Here is a 22,151-nt window from a genome sequence, read left to right on the forward strand (position 1 = left end):
TGCATATATAACTGTATCAGATCAATACATCGTACACCTTAATCTTACACAATGTTATATGTCAATTCTATCTCAATAACGCTGGAAATAAATATTAAATTCTTAAATTATTAAAAGAAAGAAAACTTTAAAGATTAAGATACTGTTTTTTAAGGCATTTTTTTAAGAAAAGACAAATAGTACACAGTCATAGGAAATAAAACATTATGATTGGGGTAAAAAGCAGTTTAGACACTGTTAAAGAGAAAATTACCAAACTAAAAGCTAATACGAGTAAATAACTCAAAGTACGGGACAAAGACACAAAGATTGAAAATATGATAGAGAGGTTGAAAGATATAAAGAATAGAATGAGAAAGTCCAGCTTATGTCTAATAAGACTCAGAAAGGAAAGAGGAAATGAGCGTGAGGAAATATGCGGAGAGCATGACTGAGAAATTCCAGAATTGATGTAAGACATTGTTATCAGACTGAAGAGGGATGAATCCAGAGCAGAATAAAAAAATAAATAAATCTACACCAAAATGCACTTTGCTGCTACTGCAAAATACCAAAGCCAGAGAGGAAATCCTAAACCCATTTGGAGCAAAGGCACCTTACCTACAAAGGCAAAGCAGTTTGAAGCCTCAATATTAATGAAAACGTAGCAATCCCTGCAAAAATAAACATCAACATTGCTCAAGAAAGTCTCTTTAGTTATTGTGTAGGAGATCATACGATCGTCTGAAGGAAGCAGAGTTGGAAGAAAACATCTGGAGTGAGACTTTGTATCTACAAAAAAGCGTAATGGGTTTGTTTTTGTCTTGGTCGACAAAAACCAACGCAAAGATACGCACGTCTGGCTAGAGGAGGATCACGAGGCCCTGCAGACAGAACTGCATCGATTTCAGCATCGTCATACTCATCCTTCACTTGCTGAGAAAGTTTTTGATCTAGAGGAAGCCTTGTTCTTGCCACTTAAGCTTTGCTTTGTCAGCTATCCCATTCTTTCTGCTTTTGAGGATTACGGCTTACAGAAAATCATTTTTTAGTTTTTACTTAAATGTTTGTTCATTTAGAAATTTTGGTCCAGCACCTCTCTTTCTGAGAAGAAGAGAAGAGCTTTGGCTCAGCAGCTATTTTCATCACAAATTGAATAGAAGGGTTATTGACCTTCATTTCATGATGTGGATGATTCAGATTCTAGGTATTTTTAATGCTGGAAGAGTGGGCTCCTCAGGACCCCTCTTGGGCTGATCTCTCCTCCAGGGGTACTGGTGCTCAGGTGTCGGTCCCCTCCATCTGGGGCATTCTCGGCAGCCCCTCCAGCGTTGCTGGTCCTGTAGGGCTCTGGTACCTCCACCTGTGAATGGAGCTTCCAGAACCTTCTGATACAGGAAGCTCCTCGCCTCTCACTGGCAAGCCCCTCCCAGGCGCAGCAGTTCTGATGTCTTGCCTTCCCTGTTTCTGCTGAAGTTGGACACTCACCATCCTTGGCAGAGAAGTCTGCTCTCAGGGAGCTGATCCTGTCGGGCCCTGCTCGGCATTTTGAGGTGTGGGTGGGGAGTCGGGGAAGGTAGGGAGGAGGGTAAAGGGGTTGCCAGCACCGAGTGGTGGAGCGGAGCTGATGGCGGGGGCATTGGAGAGAGCTGAAGAGGAGAATAAAACTGAGGCCCCATGTCTGGAGCAAAGCATCGTCTCAGTGGAGACGGCGGTACCTTGGTACTTAAAAACAGCAGCGCGTCCAGGCGGGCCGAAACCCATTGTCGGGAGCACGGAGCAGAACGTTTTGAGCCACATGTAAATGAAGGTTACTGCTTTGAAGTGCCATCTAACTGGTTTCATGACATCTTATGATTTATTATGATGTATTATAAGGATAAATGAGGCTTAAGAACCGAAAGAGACGACGTGAGGAGTAGCAGCGAACTGAGCAGGGAGGAATCCTGTAGAGGAGAGGGAGCCAAGGAAGGACAGGATCAGTGCTTGAAATGGTATCATTTTTAATGAAAGGAGAATGTCTAAGACGGCCTGAAAACGTAAGATGTTAGGTTGGAAAAGGAGTTGAATCTACTTCAAAATAGATAACGGGTGAGATTTTTTTCCTTCAAATCTTAAAAACATAAATACTTTGTAACTAAATGGCAGATTTTATCCTGGTGGAACCGGCCTCAGCTGAAATTTTAATCTTGAACGCTGCCGTTTTCTCTGTCTCTCTCCTCGTTAGAGGGCCAGCCTCATTGTAAGCGCCGTGTCTGAGTTGCTATGATTACCAGGTTGCCCTCCCCCTTCCGGGCCGCAGCTGGCCCTCCAGTAAATGGTGCACATGTCACCACATGGTGGGAAATCGGCGTTCCTGGGAGATCTAGTGAGAGCTGGGCACCGACCGTTTCAAAGAGTGACCCGCAGGAAGCAGTTAAGGATTGGAGAGGGGGACCAGTCGTGTTGCTATGACGATGGCCTGTCTTTTTACGGACAGGGACAGAGTTTTTAGAACACAGCTCTAATATCTTGGGCATACAGTGTGTTTGGGGTTCTCATCTTATTCTAAATAAAGTCAGAAGATAAAGTAAGGGGATCATAGGCTCACATTTTCTCTTAATGACAGTGGCTCCTCTAATACATAGTTGAATCAAGCTACCAGTTTATCACTCATTTTTTAATAAAATACGCATGTATGTAAGCAATTTCCTGGCAACTGCCATGGTGGAATTTAAGACACTCCGGGGGGGGGCCCCCTGGCAGGCACAGAGAAGGTGAATGAGCGCCGTGGAGCCACCGCTGGAAGGCACTGGGCACACAGAGTGGCATGTGTGACAAGCATCCTTCCCCTTCGGGGAGGAAACTTGAAATTATAAATATTCTTTTTCTGTGACACTTAACTGCTCCAACGAATTAATATTATTTTGTTGAATGACTGAATAACTGAAAGAATGACTCTCAACTGACACATTTGGGAAGAAAAAGTTTAGCTCCCAGGTGCAGGCTGACCAGCGTTCTCTCTCTCCAGAAATACAAGGAGGGTCCGTGTGCTTGGTACTGACAGGCGCGAACAGGTGCCTTTGCTGCTTTGCGGGCACACTGGCTGACCTGCCCTGGCAGCCGATGTGATGCCTGTGTTCTGGAGATAGTCAGCGGAGTACGTAGAGAACGGGAGGGAGAAGCTGCAGCCTCCTGGGCTGTCAAAGCAAGGAATTTTCTCTTTCTTGGAGCTGGCAGCTGAGGTCTCTGCCCTCTAGGATGCCCTCCGTGACTTCCCCTGTGGGGACAAAGGTGGACAGAGGTGGGTGCCGAGTGCCACCCCCCCACCCCCGCCCCAGGCTCAGTGTTTCCCCAGCGTCTTGTCCTGTTAGGCATGACCACTATTCCCTCCCTCACCTTTGTGTTCAGAACCCCCAGGTGTGGGAGAGACCCAGTCAAGCCCACCAGATAACCCAACAGCGCTTCTTCCCCCGCATGCGTGAATCCCGGGACTTCCTCTCAAAGACCATGTTAGTTTCCAAGAGCTGCTGTGAAAAGGCACCCCAAGCTGAGTGGCTCCAAACAATAGAAATTTATTCTCTCAAAGTTCTGGAGGCCGGAAGTTCAAGATCAAGGTGTCAGCAGGGCTGCACTCCCTCTGAAAGCGCCAGGGGAGGTTCTGTTCCAGGCCTCTCTCGCAGCTTCTGGTGGTTCCTCGGCTTGTGGCAGCGTCACTCCAGTCTTCCTGTGGCGTGCTCCCTGCCATGTGCATGTCTGTCACGCACGTGGCGTTCTTCTCATAAGGACCCCCGTCGTATTGGACTAGGGGCCCGGCCTACTCCACTAGGACCTTGTCTTAACCAACTACGTCCACAACAACCCGCTTTCCAAATAACGTCACGTTCTGAAGTATCGGGGATGTGGACTCCAACATGTGACTTTTGAGGGAGACGCAATTCAACCCATAACAAAGACCAGATCACTTTGGTGTAGAAAATCTATGGATTTTTGGAGAGCAGTGTCACTGTGCAAACCGACGCCACTTTCTATATTCAGACAAACTGACCAACAGCTACCTTCACAGTCTCTTTGCTACAAGGAGGAAGTCCTTATGAATGGGTGAACCAGTGGGTCTGTGGATAGAGGGGAGAAAGCCCCCGGTGGGTGTACTGTTTCAGAAGTGCATTCATGCATCTCACTGTTCATAGAGCCGTGGTAGGCCTGCCAGGGAGAAAGGGGACTGCACTCCCATATGCCCGGCCCTTCACAGCATTTCATTCCATCCTCTTCCCACAGGGAGGGTGGTGAGAGTCCCATCATTTCACTTTCATCAGAACAAATAGCCATTGATCACCTGCTAATTGCAAAGCCGAGTGCTAGGCCCCAGGATGGGGGAGAGAAGATGGGCTTGGAACATGGGTGGGCTGGACCTAAGCATTTCACAGATGGGACGGCCGAGGCACAGAGGGGCCGAGCAGCTCCCCCAGGTCACACAGCTCAAGATTCTCTGAGTCTGGTCTTATCCAGAGCCTGCGAGCTTCTCACTTCCCTGTGTGAGCCTCAAGACCCCCCGGCGTCAAGTGGCGATTTTGCCACTTAGTGGTAACCGAGGGCAGGCCATGTGACCTCTCAGAGCCTCCGTCCCCTCATCTGCAGGTCATCTTGAGGGTTGAATGAGAAGGTGCTGAGTCCTATCACGGGTTACATACTTGTGAAAGGCTAGAAACTTGAGGTGTTCGCCTGGCTTTCAACCATGATGGCTCTGCAGGGTGGTGTGATCAGGCCGCGGCTGAGGGCTGCCCTTTCCTCAGTGCCTGTTCTTGAGGGGTGCGGCCCTCACTTTGCCGGGGGCCTCTCCAGGTCCACCATTCCCCGTCTGAGTGATGTTTAAAGTTTAAATGGGTCCACGAGAAAATTCTCGAAGCAAATTGAGATTATCTAGAATATAAAGTCCTTGCTTTTAAAGTTTGACCGTTGTCTTTATACACAGTACATCTGAACCTTTGCAAACGTATCAAGACAAATTAGTTCAGTGACCTAAGTCAACAGAAGAGAATAAAAACATTACGTTAAGGGCACGTGGGTCGAGAATCGCACCGCTTGCCTCCATAGGCCCATCTCATTGTAAAAGAAGTGTTCATTTAAATGGAACGTATGCACTTTCCTCCAGCCTTAGTTTCCCCATCTGTAGAACAGGGTGGTCATAGCTACCTCACTGGGTTATCGTGGGGATTAAATGCGACTGTGGATCTGAAGACGCTGAGCACGGGGTGCACGTGGGAGCATGCAGTAACCCTTCCCTCCCCCTCGTGTGGCCCTCACATCGCCCCTCTCCAGCTCGCCCGGCCCCTCACCAATCCCGCATTTAGAGATGTCAGTGAACTGGAGTCCGACGATGCGGACTTCCCACCTGAGAGAAGAGTCTGCGGTTCCCACAAGTTCATATAAACCCAGACGGAGGAAACCATTTCCTCGCTGGGTGGACTCAGGTGAAACTGAGCTCCTCAATACCCAGGATTTGTGGAATTTGTTGCTAATATTAAGGAGATTTACATTTCTGTTATACCCCTGCACTTTAATCTGATCACAACAAAGTGCTCAGAACACACCGCTGTCTCAAGGACGACTTGATTATTTGGCTAAAAATTGGACCTCTATTGTAGGAGCCTCTAGACTTGGGTGCCTGTCTGTTTAACTCACTTAAATCTATTTGACTCGTTCTCTGCAGTTCCTTCGGCCGCCCCGGAAAACGTGTCAGCGGAGGCCGTCAGCTCGACCCAGATTTTGCTGACGTGGGCTTCGGTACCCGAGCAGGACCAGAACGGGCTCATCCTGGGCTACAAAGTATGTGCTAGGGCAACCTTCCTTTGCTTGAGCTGTGATAGTGCCACCTCATGTCACTCCCCCAAACCAATGAGCTTGTATTTTCTTCCAGACGTATCCACTGGCCTGTCTCATGCTTTTCCCATCAGTTGTCTCATCTAAGCCTCACTGTAGTCTGAGGACTAGGTGTTGGTAGAACCTCTCACAGAGGCCAAAACAAGGCACGAACGGTAGCCAGCTGCTTCTACTCTGAGGCTGTTTCCTCGCTGGTCAGTGGGAGTCATAATGGTAGTGAGCTCAGAGAGGGGATGTGAGAATGAGGTGGGGTACTTTATAAAGCGTGCCTTGCTCATGCTAGGTGCTAAACGTTGTTAGATAAGTGCATGCACATCTGTCCGTGTGTCATCACCACCCTGCTCAGACCTAGGCAGTGCCATCAATGGCAAGGGTTGACCACCTCCCAGCTTCTCCAGGAGCCATTTCTGGGTTTAGTCTTATGTGCATTTGCCCAGACCCTTAAAAACCTGCTTCTGTTTTTGTTCCATCACTTGGGTGATGAGTCTTTCTCCTCCTTCTGGTCCTCAGCTCACCTCCCCCAAGCAGCAGAATGAACATTCCTGGCACCGGCCAGCAAGGCCACACTTGTCTTCTGTGCTGCCACACGGATTTGCAGCCTGTCTCCTCTGTGCTTTCCTTAATTTAGATCCCTAGTCTCTGCTTTCCCCACCTGTTCTCATGTCTTTCCTCCCCTGGGCATTCTAAAGGCTCCCTTCTGGCTCCATCAGACATGGCGATCCCACTAGACATGGCGAGCCCATTAGACATGGCAATCCCACTAGACATGGTGATCCCACTGGACATGCTGATCCCATTAGACATGATGATCCCATTAGACATGGTGATCCCACTGAGCGGGTTCAGTGACCAAAAGGCCACCACATACCTGGGTCCTGGAGAAAAATACTTGCTCTGCTGCTTCCAACCTCCTCGCTGATGACCTCCTTCTTCCTCAGCCTTCAGGGTCACTGGCCTTAGGGACCAGTTCAGGGAGGGTGAGCTTTGAGTGAGGACTCAGGAAATAAGGAGGAATAGGCGAGGCCGGGGAGGAGAGCATCTTAGTATGGCTGTGCCTGCAGCGTGGGCAGCAGCAGATAGCCCAGGGGGCCCGGAGCCTCAGGTTCAGGAAGAGATCAGCAGCTCTTCCGAGGCAGGAATCCAATTTCCCTATAAGCTGGGAAACGGAGAGGGCTGCTGGCTCCTTTTGTAGGAAGCAGAATGTCTCTGCGTTCATAATTGAGCCCTCGTTTCAGTGGCTGTGGTTGGCACGGCTGCCTTTGGGTATCTCAGATCTTGCAAATTACAGCCAGGCAGCCAACTCATTGGCTGGGTCATGACTCCAGCTCCCCTTCCACTGTGGGGTATAATTGCCTCATTGCCATCCTGCCCACAAATGCCAGTGTATAGAAATTAGATCCACAGGCTTTCCATGCTGTGGAAAGTGGCTTTTCCACTCTCCCCTCTGTGGGGGAGAACACACCTGGCTGGTTCTTGCCTTGTGGTTGTGAGCCCCCAGTGCCCGCTGAGGCCCCCTCCTAGCACACTGCATACCCCTGACCACCATGCGTGTGTGTTAATGCTCCAGATTCTGTTCCGGGCCAAAGATCTGGATCCCGAGCCCAGAAGTCACGTCGTGCGAGGGAACCACACACAGTCGGCGCTCCTGGCAGGTCTGCGGAAGTTTGTGCTGTACGAGCTCCAGGTGCTGGCCTTCACCCGCATCGGGAACGGCGTGCCCAGCTCGCCCCTCGTCCTCGAGCGGACCAAGGATGATGGTACGCCTGCGGTTGGTGCCCCGCTGTCCCCCAGGCTTGCTTTAACAATCCGAACAATGGGGATGGTTGTCATTTTCAACTTAATTTTCACACTCCTTTTTTTCAGTTGAAGAAAACAAAACAAAATTGTTTTTCAGCCACTGAGCGTTTATATGGCCAATTTCAGCCTGGAGTGAATTTTTACAGCCTAATTATGCACCTATGCAGAATTTCCATCATGACTCTGCCATAGGCAACACCATAAAGGCCAGGCGGGCTGGGGCCATAGACCATCAGGCTGCTCCTCTCGGTGGTGTCTGCTAAGAAATCCAGCCCGACCTGTGCGCCTCAGTTACCTCCCGCTCTCGTCGTTTGTGTAATAAGAGATAATTAGAAGTTCCCCTATAGAGTGTGGTGGCCTCAGGCTCCCAGGGAGCCTGGATCCTGGGCTTCCAGCCCTGAATAACAAGTACAACTTGGTGGCTTTGTTTTTCTGGACGTCTAAATCATCAGTAAATATGTTTCTCCACTTTGCAGATGTCAAACCCTTAAAGGTTAGCTCTTTCACATTTCCGTTATTAGACAGACTATAGCGAATACGGCAGGGGGAAAAATACTGATCTTCCCCCAAAAAACCACCCCAGGGACCAGAAGCATCTGACAGAAGGGAAACCACCGTAGATTTTCATAAGCATCTTTCCTGACGTAACTAAATTAGCCCCAAACGGACTCCGAGCGCTGAGTTGGAACTTTCTCTCTGTTTTACTCCCCTCGATGAGAGGACAAAGCCCGCGAACTGTTCTGTTGGTCTTTCCCCAAACACGGAATCTCAGGGCAGGTGGGGATCCAAGATGGGGAATGTGACCTGCAGGTTATTTTTTTGCAAACTGTGTGCAGCTGGAGTGTGTCCCGGGGCACACAAAGGAAACGTGAAAGGGGCATTGTAGAAACTGTTCCTCAGTTCTAACTGTGCCTTCCTAAGTGTAGGCTGGCAACTCACGGAATGATATTTCTTGCTCTCTCACAGCCCTAATGTGAACACGTTTTTCCTCCCCCTCATTTCAGTGTGATCCAAACCATCACCCTTGGGGATGGCGCCAGGGATCGGCACCACGTCAGACTGACATCAGAGTTTGTGTGAATTGGTCCTGGCGTGTGGTCCTGTGGCCTCCTTCCTAGATTTATTTTACCCAAACACAGAGGTCATGATACACGTTTAAAATTTAAAATACTGTTCTCAGCTTAATAGCTGGAGGCAGAATTCAGCAGTCGTGGAATGACTGTAACACACATTATTTTATTTTTGCATTGACTGTTCCATGCCCATTGCCTCTTGCCTGGGAATCAATCAGTTATTAACTTCCGGCAAGAAGTCCTGATACTGGCCACACACTTGCTTATCCATTTAAGTAAATACATTTTACGAGGGCAATGACCTTATTATTCAGCAGTGCCACAAGACATAACTGCTTTTTAAATTATTGATGCACTGTACCACAGAGGAGAATTATTATACGCATTTGTGAACATCAACTCTTAATTTTCTGGGACAATGCAGGCGAGGGGTAGTGTGCGGAAGAGAAAAATCGTTGATTATACACGTTATTTCGTCAATAATTGTAACCTCCATTTAGAGTTGGGAGGGACCTTAGGCTGTCTTCTTTATCTAACACCTGCTTTGCAGATGTCAAGCCCAGCAAAGGGATCAGCTCAGACTGGCAAAGTCTTTACTCTCAACTTGATGTACACTCCGCTGTGCCATTTAGCCGCTGGCCCACCAGCGCCGTGTAACTTACGCTCACAGCACGCCCAGCCGAGTTTACGGGCACTGCTTTCGAAACCTGGAAAGCGGATGAGCTGGATTCAAAATAAGGTGTTTTCTCAGCATCTTTAGGGAGCCACACAGAGCCAATTAGATACCAAAAGGCATTTGCCTAAAACTTCAAGTGTTTCACCCGTGAATGGCAGTGACTGTGCTTGGCTCGCCCACAGAATCCTACATATAACTTTGTCATTCGACCAAACAACATCCCAGCGCTGCCTGGATCACACACGGGTTGCTTTGCTTTTCCTTCAGCGCCAGGCCCGCCGGTGAGGCTCGTGTTCCCAGAAGTGAGGCTCACATCGGTGCGGATCGTGTGGCAGCCCCCGGAGGAGCCCAACGGCATCATTCTGGGTAAGGGCACGGCCGTGGGGAAAGAGTTCACAGCTCAGAGAGAAATGACAATTAGATTGATTTCGTCTCTTTTTATTAGATGTCTAAGAAGTTAAAAAAAAACCCTCCTGTCTCCAGCAGCCTTTTCTGGACTGAGGGACGGCAGACCCCTCTCCTGGGGCGAACTGTGAGCTGTGCTCTGAGGTCTCCTCACAGATCGAAATTTACATTTCGTTAACCCAGGATTTCTTCCATTTGTTCACGGTTTGCAGCAATACTTCCCTTCGGCTCTGAAATAAGCGGGCTGTTTTGACACGTGTTTGGAAAACAACAGGCTAGTTTTTCACAGAAGTTATAGACCTGGGCTCTGCTCCCAAGTTTCTGGAAACATCTTTCTTTGGCTGCCGAGCTTTCACCTAATCCTTTTGAGAAGTTTCCAGAGTGAGTTGTGTGCCTTAGGTCCCAGGGTTATTGTTTACTTTTCACTTTTCATTCAGAGGGGCAACTCTGATAACATTGATGAAACGCCTTAACTTTTCCTCGTTCCCCAAAGGCAGTAAATTTTATTTTAAGAAATCATCAGTTCAGGGCTTTCTGTACACCGGGCATCCTGGGCGAGTGGGAAGCGAGGCGTGAATGAGATGCGCCCTTCTCGAGATGCTCCTGGCGCCGTGCGGGGAAGACAGTAATAATACAGGGGGCTGGGTAATGTGATGGTGTTTCAACAAAGGCCCCGCGAGCAGCTCCTCCTGGGTGACGGGGGCTCGGGGAGTAGAAGGCTGTTTTCAGCCTACATCTTATGAATAAGTGGCTTCCAAAGCCTTGGAGGAAGGGAAGAGAGCATCCGCTCAGCCAGAACAGAAGGCCTTTTGCCTGTGGGAGTGTAGACAGACCTAAGAGTGGCGATGTGGCTGGGCTGGGCTGGGCCCAGCCCGGAATCTCTGCTGTGCCATGGAGAAAGTGGCCCACAGGCCCGGGCTGTTCAAACTTGGCATCTCAGGGCCAGGGTCCCAGGCCTGGTCTATTTCTCCAGACCCAGGTCAGCACTCAGATGAGGCATCTACCCATTCCTAGCCCACAGAAGAGCCCCAGCTCTGTTAGCTGCTGTCCTAGTGATTTACTGTAAGATTATAAATCTGAGCTTACAAATAGCTAGTGAAATCCACCACTTCACTTGCTCTTGATGTTAGGATTCTAAGATTTGGTTTGAAAAAGGATTTCAGTTCAGTAAAAAAAAAAAAAAAAAAAGAACTTTGAAAATCTGTGCTGAGGGCGGCAGGGAGTCACCGAGGAGGCTGAGCAGCAGAGTGACATGATGGGATTTGTCTTTTGGATGGTGACCGGCAGCCATGAGAAGGGCCAGCGGAAAGGCAAATATTTGTCTGTCGAGTGCTGCCTCGTTAAGATGGGGCCTGGGGCACTCCCCTGTCATCTCCGCAGGACGGCTGGCCGTGGCCCTCCTCCACTGGCCTCTTCCTGTCTGCGATTCTCGGGGTTGCTAGACAGAAGTGTTTTGCTTTGAGTACAGCATTTCTAATTAGGAGCTGCAGGTTCTTGCTGCTAAACTCACGACGAACAGCTGTAGAAACCTCTGTGAATGTGTGCATTTCAGATCCTGGCCAGCCAAGAGGTGCGGGCCAGCGTGTCTCGGGCCCTGCACCCTGAGCTCCAGCCCCAAGGGAGGGAAGTGGCCTGCAGAGCAGATGGCCTCACAAAAGGATTGCTGGAGCCCACTCACAGGCAGGGTCTGCCCTCACAGCGGCGCCCAGGCTGCAGCCTGTTCTGGAACACACAGGGCTACATCTGATTGCCCATGGATGTCCCCACCATCCTGTGACACGGGAAATGTTTTTAGAGCATAAACGTGGAATCCTGACCTGTCGCTTACGGGCCCAGGAGTCTGCAAGCATGGTGTTCTCTGTGAAGAAGCAGGGGCTCCTCGGGCTGCTGAGGAAGGAGCCCTCCCCGGCCTGGCCTTGCAGCCCCGGGCTCCCACCGCCACCTCTGTCAATACTCGGGGCAGGTCCTGACTCTATGGTCATCTCTGTGCCCTCAGCGTAGCCGTCCTTGACTGATAAGAATCAGTTCTGACAGTAGGACTGCAGGGAGATGCGTAGGAGGAAAGAGCATCTCGCGTGTGTTTCTCTCTTGCTGTGGACAGACCTGCCCTGTGATTCTGATGCCGGGACTTAGAACCACTCATCCAAGGTCTTCCTTGCAGACAGGGGGACTTCTGACCTCACCAGCACTAGGCGGTGGTACTAGCCTGGTCCTTTGCCAGGAAAGACCCCCTTCCCAGGCCTCTCTTCGTCCTTCGAGAATCCTGTGAGATGTCATCTCTACCTAAGGCTCCCTCCACGTCCATCACTACCTGGGTTGGGTGCCTCTCCTCTGTGCTTCCCCAGCCCCTGGGCCCCCATCATAGCGTGTCTCTCTGTCCAAACGAGACCAAGAGCTCGTTGTAAAATCTTGTCACTTACTTTTAAGGGGGTCTCTAACGTTTGTTTTCCTGATTATAAAAGCGCTGATGGAATTCAGGCCACAGTGAAATACCATCTGACGTTCATCAGATTTAGAAGGGTGGAAAGTCTGGTAATACCCAGTGGAGATGAGGACATGGAGAAACAGCATTCTCAGATGCTCTCGAGAGGAATGTGCACTGGTACAGCCGCTCTGGGGAACAGTCTGACGCTATCTAGGAAAGGTGACGTGTCCGCACTTGATGTCCCAGCAGCTCTCCCCTTCTTGGTCTTACACCCTAGAGAAATTCCCACACATGCGCCAAGCAGAAATGCACAAGGATAGTCATTGCAGAAGCGCTTTAAGTAGCAGGAGAAAGAAAGAACTGGAAGCAATCTAAATGTCTGTCAATAAAGCAGCAAAAAGGTAAATTGTAGGCTTATTCACAGGGCAGGAAACCCTGGAGCGATTAAAATAGTGAACGAGATCTACACGTATCAACGTGAGTGAATCTCACAAACATCTGGTGAGTGAAAAAAAGCACATTACAGTATGAGAATGTTTCTGTGCGTTTAAAAAACTCTGCAGACATTGCTCTCTATCATTGATGGGTGCACAAGTAGCGAAAGTGTAAAAACGTGGACAGGAGTACACCCTGAGCTGAGACTGGAGGCTGCCTCTGTGCGCGTCTGTGTCCTCATCTCCTCGTCTTCTGAGGACGCCAGTCCTGTTGCACTGGGCCCACCCACGTGACCTCCTTCACTACCTCCTTAAAGACCCTGTCCCCAATAGTTTCACATTCGGACATCCTCGGGGTTAGGACTTCAGCATATGAATTCGGGGGACACAACTCAGCCGTCACATGCCCTTGACCATCTTTCTCTTGGGGATCCATCCTTTCCTTGCTGATTCCTAAGTGCTCTTTACACTTTGGCAGCATCATACGTACCAAGTGACTGAGCACCCTGACCCCATTTGGTGCCATGACATGGGGTAAGGACCTTTAGCTCCACAAATATTGACGATTATGATCATTAAGAATATTAACTGTCATATATGTTGCAAAAGTTTTCCCTTTTAGTTTTGGTTATAGTGACTGTCACATAAACGCTACGTTTTTACGTCATCAACTCCGTCTATCTTTTTCGTTGTGGATCATGTAGTTGCCACTGTACTCAGACAGGCTTCCTGGGCTGGGATGTAAAGATCCCCCAGGCCCCCTAACAGGGCCGCCGTGTTTCCCCCCGTTCTTCACCCTCCCTCCCCACCCTGGACGTGGAGAGCTGTAGTGTGAAATCCAGTCGGCAGTTACTCTCGGGCACCGTGTCCACAAGGGACATCATGGCGGGATTGTGGCATGCGGGAGGGTTGGCTCGAGGTTTGGCCTCTTCAAGTTACAGAGGGTAAGACACAGAGAGAAAAGGCAGAACAGCCACTTGGCCTCACCTCTCTCAGGATCTGACGCAACCAGCTGTTTTCGAGAAGCTTCCTCTGAAGCTCCAGGCAATTATGGTCGGCACAGCTTATATGGCATGCGTCACTGTGGCCTCTTGTATTCTCTCTGTGTTTAGACACTGCGTTACAGACAGGCCGAATGGCAGAGTGGGCAAGCCTGCGGACACAGCAGCCACACTGCCCGGGTTCTGTGCCTCAGTTTCCCCATCCCTCAAAGGGGAATAACATCCGCACTGCGGACACAGCAGCCACACTGCCCGGGTTCTGTGCCTCAGTTTCCCCATCCCTCAAAGGGGAATAACATCCGCACTGCGGATACAGCAGCCACACTGCCCGGGTTCTGTGCCTCAGTTTCCCCATCCCTCAAAGGGGAATAACATCCGCACCTCCCTCGTAGGGTTAAATGAATTGTGCCTAAGGAACTTAGCACAGCGCCCGCCACATAGGAAGTGCTTGATGAACGTCAGCTTGGATGCCATGGTTATGGGATATTCATCATTTCTCTTGGACAGAGGGCGCTGGAGGCCCTTCGAGTCCGGGGCTGGGTTCAGGGCTTCCGTTTCAGCGAGACGCTGAGCACAGCGTCAGCATTTACCTCGTATTCACCAACGGTGTGTTGCGTGGATTTATCCTTCATCACCCTGGTTGCTGGACCAGAGGCTTCATGCTGACGAGAGACGGAGAGAACCTAGAAAGGCAGCCTAGGGGCAGGGTATAGGATGCTCCTAAGGTACCTTGAGAGGTTTGGATTTTGATCCGTATCCCCGGGGGCCAGTGAAAATCACAGGAACCTAGGTAAGGAGAGGGTGGCATTTAAATACCCTGAGCCTTCCGACCACGGCAAAACAGATGCTAGATAAGACAGCGCCGTGTCTGCCTCGAAGGCAGAAAACATCGCATCTGAGCCTCTTTTGTTGTAGTGGCATTTAGTCGTAATTGTAACAAATGTTGTCTGGGTAACCTGTCACCTGGATATTGTTACAGCTAGCACACCAAATTGTAGATGCTGTAGGAGAGATGGGAAAACAATTTCTAAAGATTCGGATTGGTGTTCACGGGGGAGAAAGGAAAACATCCTTTTGCAAAACTCACTCTACATCCAGAGACCTTGAATCAATGTTCCCGCACGGGCAGCGCGGCCTCTGAGTACATAAACACCTCAGCAGCCCGTGCTTTTGTAATCTATATCAAAACATGTTCTTGCATTTCCAAAAGAGATTAACAGCATGAGACACCGGCGGGCGCCTGGAGGGAAAAACACTTGCTTATTTGCGTAAATATTTTACTATGGAGAGCTTTTAGCATTTCGAGCCTTCCTTTGGGGGATGCAGCGGGAGCCACCTGGGTACCGTCCCTCCCTCATTCGCCACCACTCAGTAAATGCTGTTGAGCGAAAGTGACTCATGTGCTCCTTGCACCCACGCGGGGCTCCCCCACCTCCGCCAGGTTGGAAATCTTCCTGCCTCCCGAGGGCCTAACATTTACCTTTAGCTTATTACAAAAGGCCTTGCAAGAACTCTGCTGAGAATGAGGAGCTCAAGTGACTAGAATCCGTGTTTGCAGATGCATCGTTTTCATCCACTGTTGCACTTCTCTGTTCCCAGCCCTCAAATGGATAAGCTATAAAACCAACAAGCCAGCCGGCATCTGGGCTGGGCTGGCGCCGGCCTCCCAGGGCAAATCAACTGCTGTAGGTTCTCTGAACAATTCATCGGTTTTGGGGGGGCTTGTCGCCAGGCATGCCCACCAACAGTGGCTACAAGGGGTCAGCAGCACTGTGCCCCACTAGCGGCCTTTGCTTCGGGAACCTGAGCATCAGGGCCCCCCTGGCCTGTTACCAGACAGGTAGCTCTCAGACGGAAGCCCCTGTTTGCTCAGGAAGCACACGGTCCATCAAAGGCTTGCACGCCCGACAGCGTCTGCACACAACCCTCCAAAATGGCTCTGGGCATCAGTCTGCAGTCCACCCAGCTGACCGAGGCGCTGGGACCCCCTCCCACCAAAGGCCTCCAGTCTACAGACTTAGAATCTCGTTTTTGTGTCTCACAGTGGATGGTTCTGGAACTTGTCTCACGTTTGCAGTGCACACCCTTTTTCAGTCCTGATTTTCCAGGTGCACAGCATGTCCTCCATCTTCTGGGCGTGTTCAGAAACCGCTCTTACTCCACAGTTTGAATCTTCGCTTTGGATCGGTGTTGCCCGTACTAGGCCTTGCCCCTTGAATGCCTGTATGATCATAATTCACCCACAATCTTAAAAAGCGGGCTTCTCTCGGGCCACATTTTACGCCCACTATTGATGCTGCGCGTCCATTCCTTCGTAACACACACCACGGTCTTCTGACCTTGCATTGCTGAAATTCGACACGCTGATGTTTCAGATCTTGCTGTAACCGTAATTGCATAACTAGCCCTTTCCACCGAAGCGCTCTTATCTCTCAACACCGTCCATCATTATTCTCTAAAAATGCAAGAACTAGTACTCAGCTGCTGCTTTTTGCCATTCATGTCAAGAAAAAGGCTCTGTTCTATTGTCCGTTGAGTCTAGGACATTTTAAAAACATGTCAAGGCAAGATATAAGTATTAATCTTTATGCTCAGCAGACCACAGAATGAGGACTAGAGAATATTACGCTTATTTTAGAGCAAATAGGAAGATACAAATATAACCTCCAGGCTGAGGGGTTTTCTCCCAGTGGCTCAGTGTGGGAACTGGATCAGAGCTAGAAATAATAACCCAGATTTCCTGCAATTAGGCTCAAATGGCATTGTGCTTTGCAATTTACATACATTATCTCACAGTCATCACCGAGGCTGCACCAAGTGGATATCACCGTCTCCATGTTACAGTGGCAGGAGCTAAAGGTCAGAGGAATCCGGGCTGCTCCTGCTGCAAGCAGCCCCTGTTCCACTGAGTCGTGGCAGGTCCACACCAGGGAATGTCACACAGTCATTCAAACTCATGTTTCTGAAGGAAAAAAAATGCTTTTGATACGTGGTGAGAAGATAGCAGGATAAAAAAACCCGTGTTTAGAGTAAAATCAGTTTTGTTTCAAATTCGTATGCATAGAAAAATGATGACCAAGAAAAATCCCCGAGACGGTAACAGTGATGGCTGAGCAGTAAGGTTGCCTTGTCGTCGATGCCATGTGTGGTGTCCACTCATGGAGCCCAGTACTCGCCGCCCCACAGCCCTCTCTACAGCTTCCAAGGGGCCAGCCTCTGTGGCTGTGCCCGAGGGCTCTCTGCAGTTGGCCAGGCATTTGGGGGAGCTGCCCCCCACCAGCAGCCCTCGCCCATGACTCCTGGGAGTCGGTGGAGCAACGCTGCAGCCCCCTCCACCCACGTTCTCCAGAGCTCCCAGTGCGGCGGAGCCTCCGGTGCCCAGAGGGCTCTCCACTTCATAGCCCCTTCTGTCAGCTCCTTCCCTTCCCGGCCCACTTCCTGACCCCTCTCTTCTGTTCCTGAGTCACCTCCCAAATCAGCCGTTGACTCTGGGCCGTCTTGGAGCCGGACCCTCAGGATGCAGGCAGGAATACCCATAGAATACAAGGTACCTCGTGTGGGGCGGAGCCCCCAGCCCCTCCACATGCCTGCCCCGTGTAGCCAGCTCAGTGCTCGTCTCCTGGCTAGTTTATCCAGCGGAGACCCATGACGGGCCCGTAAAACATGACATTCAGGGTGTCCTTGTCCTGGTGTCACTTCCTGTCCTGGCACAGTTACCCTCCCTTGGTGTCCTGGCTGTTTCAGACAGCAGAGTGCTCTGGCGTGCGGCTCAGCCAAGGGCTGCTTGCACTGCGGTGGGTGAGCCAGCCTGCTGCTTGCAGCATGTCTGTCCTCCTCTCAGATGCGCAGCTGTGGCTCCAGGCCCTGCGGCAGGGCACGTGAGCCCAGCTCGCCTGACCTCCTTCTTGACGCGGTACCCCAGGGCTCTGCCGGACAGACGCTTTCTGAAAGATCACGCCCTCTCCAGATGAACCGTCCGTCGCCCACGGAGCTTCTGCTTCACTACTGTGCTTGAGCGGGGCCCCTGGCACCACGATGAGCCTCTCGCAGTTTCTAAATGCTTTGCGATTTCTTCCACTCTTTCTCGATCACCTTGAAAACATCCTGTTGAGCAGCCAAGCTGTTTGCTATTTTGTCTCTCTTCTCTTCAAATTGTCCAAACCCTATTGTGTTAGTAGAGCAGGAAGGAGCGATGGAAACATCAGGGCCTCTGGGGAAGGATTGGGACTCCAATGCCAACAGACCCCAACTCTGTCCTCGGATTACTGTGTGCCCCCCGCCCCACCCCATCCTCAGGTGTAAAACGGAAACATTAATACGTGCCTTGTGGACTGTCGTAGGCCTAAATGTGACAGGTGTACGAGCCTGACTACAGAGGGGCCAGTAGTGGGGCTAACTGTTCCACTATCCAAAGCTGGAAAGGAGAGGCCGAGAGCCGTACTGGGGTTGGGACTTGCCCACGTGAGTAAAGACTAGGCTGGGTTAGGACCCAGGGGCCCCTGACGTCCTGCTATGTGGTCGGGGCCCTCTGAGAGAGGAAGAGGAGTGAACACGGAGCCACATGAAGGAAGCCTGCATGGGGCGAGGCGTGGACAACGTCAAGGTCCCTCGGGGTTGTGCGCCGGGGAGGATGGGAGAGAAGAGGTGGAGCCAATGAGAGAAAGTGGACCCAAGCCAGCAAGGCGAGCAGAGATGACTCACAAGGCAAGACCAGTTCCCATTTAATCCCCCAACTGTGGGATTACAAAGATATGCCTTTGAGCAAAGTCTTGACTTTATTGCAGGATTGTTAACTCTAGCAGCAGAATAATCTGGGCGAAGAAGAAACATGATAAAGATGGAGCGACAAGGACAGCACATCTGTAATTGTGTCCTGTTCCCGAAAGTGTGTGATTCCTCGTGAATTCAGACGTGTTAGGTGAAAGGTGGTTGAATTAGTGAGGAGTCTTAGCTACACACACGCGACTCCAAAATACGAAGGAAGGAATGACGGGAACTCAGGCTGGCTGCGTCAGGAGGCCTGGGAAGGCCCACGTCCACTGCCTGGCGGGGCCGGGCTCTGGGGCTCACTGGTGCTTGGAGAGCGTGATGGAGCTGGGAGTTCTGCCTCCCGTCGCTGTCCTAGGTACGGGCGTGCTTCCTCACGCTGTGAGGAGAACCCTGCTCAGCTTCGTGCTACCCGGAAGTTCAGTGTCTGCAGAGGCCCGAGTCCCAGACACATACAAGAGTCTGTTCTAATGCAGAGTGAATTCAGCTTCTTTGGGGAGGACTCTCCTCCCTTTACCACTAGTTCTTCGGATGGCTGAGCTCCCTTCTGCTGGATCACGCATCACTCTTGAGGGCTTTAAAATAGTCTATTTGATCATGTTCTTCTTATTGGTAATGTCCATGTCTGCCAGTGTAGGCTTTGTGCTTGATTATAAAGCTCGGTTTGTTTTTGTGAAATATCTTTCCTTAGTTTCTCTCTTTAGTTTAGGAATATGCATATGACAATGACATTGGTCAGCTGCTTTTCGTACTGGGCACAGACTGGCTTTCTTCCAGTGGTCAGGTGGAGGTCAGGGGTCATTACCCAGGCCCCTGGCTGAGCCCGGTCTTATATGAGGACGGCGTCAGCCTCTGTATATGAACCACATTCCCACGCGGATGACGCTGCCCTGGGAGAGAGGCCGGCCTCCACCCAAGCTGTGATCTCTCCTGTGTGCCGAAAGTGGGCATCTGCTGAGAGCGGACATCGCTATTCACCCATGGTCCCGCTCCAAGTGCCGACAGCATCAAAGTAATAATGTGATTTGTAAGGCCGGAGGAACATATATTGAGGAGGTTACAGGCGATGTAAGAACATTGGTTCGCCTAACTTCATATCCATGGACGTCAAAAGATATAGTTCAGAATTAATAAATCAGCAAACAGAGTTATGAAAGTATTTAAAAATATAAAGGCACATACTCAGAGAGAAATAAAAGAAATGATAGACCTAATCAAAGCTGTGTGACGGAGGAGGCGGAGGCAGGAGGAGGGGAAGCATGCTGGTTTCCCCATCGCTCACAGTGAGGAGTCGATAGACGCCGTCCGCAGAATGAGGAGATTGAGTGGACCGCATGAACTGTCACTCTCACGGTTAAGCACTAGAAGAGCCAAAAACAGATGATAAACCTTCGAAGGATCAGAAGGGGAAGCAGACATCTGACAGAGCAGTGCGACCACAGAGATGTTAACAAGGGAAGCAAAGCCAGGACAGGGTGCATGAGGTGCTGCTGTGGGCATAAAAGAAGAGTGCGCCTTCATAAACACTCTTACATTTCCGTAGTCTTAGTTCTCGCCTGAAAGATACACAAGAAAGAAACCGGCAGCCATGCCTGCCCGGACAGAGGGGTCCATGCGGCGTGGGGCAGGGCGCAATGACACTATTTATCTGACACTTGGGTACTATTTCTGAGCCATGTGAATATAACACAATTCCAGAAGTAATAATAAAACATTTTAATGTAACATTTTAATGCCTTTTTTTAAAAAACAAGGCAGCTTAAGCCCAGAAGTTTTCCAAGACGAATATTAATTCCATGAGAAGAGCTGCTGTTCGCAGTCAGCAGGCAGCCAGCCAGAGACGCTGGAATTGGAGGAGTCCCCCGGCCCCCCAGGAAGCGGAGGGTGTTGGGTGACACACACGTCAAGGAGGAGCTGCTCTCACGCAGCACCTGCTCTGTGCCGGCTCCGTGCAGAGCGCGCACCATACTCATCGAACAAGACCGGGCCTGACAGAGCTGGGGGGGTCCCTCCTGGGGTGAAGTGTCTGTCCCCAGCTCCTAAGCGGCCTGGTGGGAGCTGGACCCGCCTCTGTCTGTTTTGCGTCCCTGTGCTGCCTGTGTGGGCGGAGCTACCAGCCCTCAGGCATCTGCGGAACCAGCCCAGCGTCATGCCTGGGTGAGGCCCTCGGGGTGAAATTCTGCATGTGGTCGTGATGGAGAGACGGCGGCCGGAACACCAGGCGGAAGACTGCAGGGGAGGCAGCATCCTGTGGCTGTAGAGGGTGGAGAACTGGCCCTGGTTATTAATTTGCAATAATATTACAACCCAGAGTGACCGTGCGTGAGTGCTCTGCCTGTGCCCAGTCCTTACTGCCATCACCTCCCTCGATCCACCAGCAGCCCGCCAGTGAGGCATTTCCCGTTGTTCTGCCCCGTCACAGAGTCTAACACACTGAGACCAGAGAGGCCACATCACCTGTTCACAGTCACAGAGCAAAGCCTTTGCAGAGCCTGCACTGCAGCCCAGTATTTGCGCCTCTGAAGCGTGTGATTGTCAGGCCCAGCACTCTGCTTCCCCTTGGGAAATATGCTCCTACCTGGTAGGCATCCAGGGACACATGGTCCAGAGTAACCAGGACCTAGCAAGGGGGGTCTCCCTCTCCTGGAAGATGGGGGTGGATGTTTTCTCTTCACAGGGACAGTATGATTCGGTGGAAAGTGAAGACTTTGGAGCCAGACAGACTCAGAGCTCCAGTCCCGGCTCTGCTGGCTACTTCCTGTGTGACCTCAGGCAGCCTACTTACCTCGAGGGCTTCGTGGCAGAATGAGGATGCACAGAGTACCTGATGGGACCGTTGTGAGGGCTCGGAGGGCTAAGGACTATTGGGAGTTCGGCAGGAAGAGCTCCACTGCGGTGGCTGCAGTGACTAGGTTGTCCTCACTCTCAGGATGCTAGGTGTCCACGGGTCTCAGAAGGGTTGGGTTGCCTTTGCACCTGAACTCCAGACTGTCCCCCTGCGACTAGGCAGGGAGAGAAAGGTGGGAGGGAAGGTCCAGGAGGAGGGCTGGCTGGGCATCTCTGGGCTGCCAGTCATTGGTCAGTGAATGGGGAAGGACAGTGAATGGCCCAAGGCCAACTGGGCCACATCCGGGAAGCCCAGGGATAGCCAGTCACCATGGTGGGGAGAAGAGACCAGCAGAGGCAGAGCAGCAGCTGTGACGGCCAGTCAGGGGCCCGAGTTCAGGGTCCTGCAGACACCTGGGCCTGGAAATGGCCATCATTGTGGCCAGGGCAGGGCATGCCATCCCCCAGTCCATGTGATGATAGTGACGGGCAGTGGTGGGGGGCTAGGGTTCACTCTATGTCTGGCCCCATGGAATCGTCTTCCTGGCCTCCCATGGGGTGGGCGGGGAGAGGCTCCTTGCGTAGTTGGACAGTGACAGTGTGCCGGAGCTGGGAAGATGCTGGTAAGCTTGGTCCCGGTGGAACCAAGGGACATGGGATAAGCAAGACCAGGAGCAGAGTCGAAAAGACCGAGGGTGGGCAGGCAAGCTGTGTTGGATTACCGAGGCCCGGTCACCGTGGCTTTATTTCTGTAAGTGGCCGTCCCAGCCCCAGGAGGACAGCATTCAGCTGTGCTGGCCGGGTCCCCATGAGTCCCTTGTTGATCCGTTTGGCTGTCATTAGTGTTTGTGGATGTCGCAGCACCCGCCACGTCTGGTTTCAATCAGCGGGAATGCGGCTGGACCACGA

The 22,151-nt window shown here is 51.1% G+C and overlaps 1 protein-coding gene across 4 annotated transcripts in view; it reads left to right on the forward strand.

Annotated features, from left to right (window-relative positions):
• SDK1 (sidekick cell adhesion molecule 1) overlaps positions 1 to 22,151 on the forward strand; it is an 857,865-nt gene that overhangs the window by 742,062 nt on the left and 93,652 nt on the right. For all 4 annotated transcript variants that reach the window (XM_070567258.1, XM_070567254.1, XM_070567255.1 and 1 more), the window contains exons 26-28: positions 5,669 to 5,784; positions 7,406 to 7,595; positions 9,652 to 9,750. In XM_070567258.1, coding sequence (XP_070423359.1) covers positions 5,669 to 5,784; positions 7,406 to 7,595; positions 9,652 to 9,750 — 405 coding nt within the window. The remainder of the gene's footprint in view (positions 1 to 5,668; positions 5,785 to 7,405; positions 7,596 to 9,651; positions 9,751 to 22,151) is intronic.

The sequence above is a fragment of the Equus przewalskii genome, chromosome 12 (assembly GCF_037783145.1).
Source record: "Equus przewalskii isolate Varuska chromosome 12, EquPr2, whole genome shotgun sequence".
Lineage (NCBI taxonomy): Eukaryota > Metazoa > Chordata > Mammalia > Perissodactyla > Equidae > Equus > Equus przewalskii.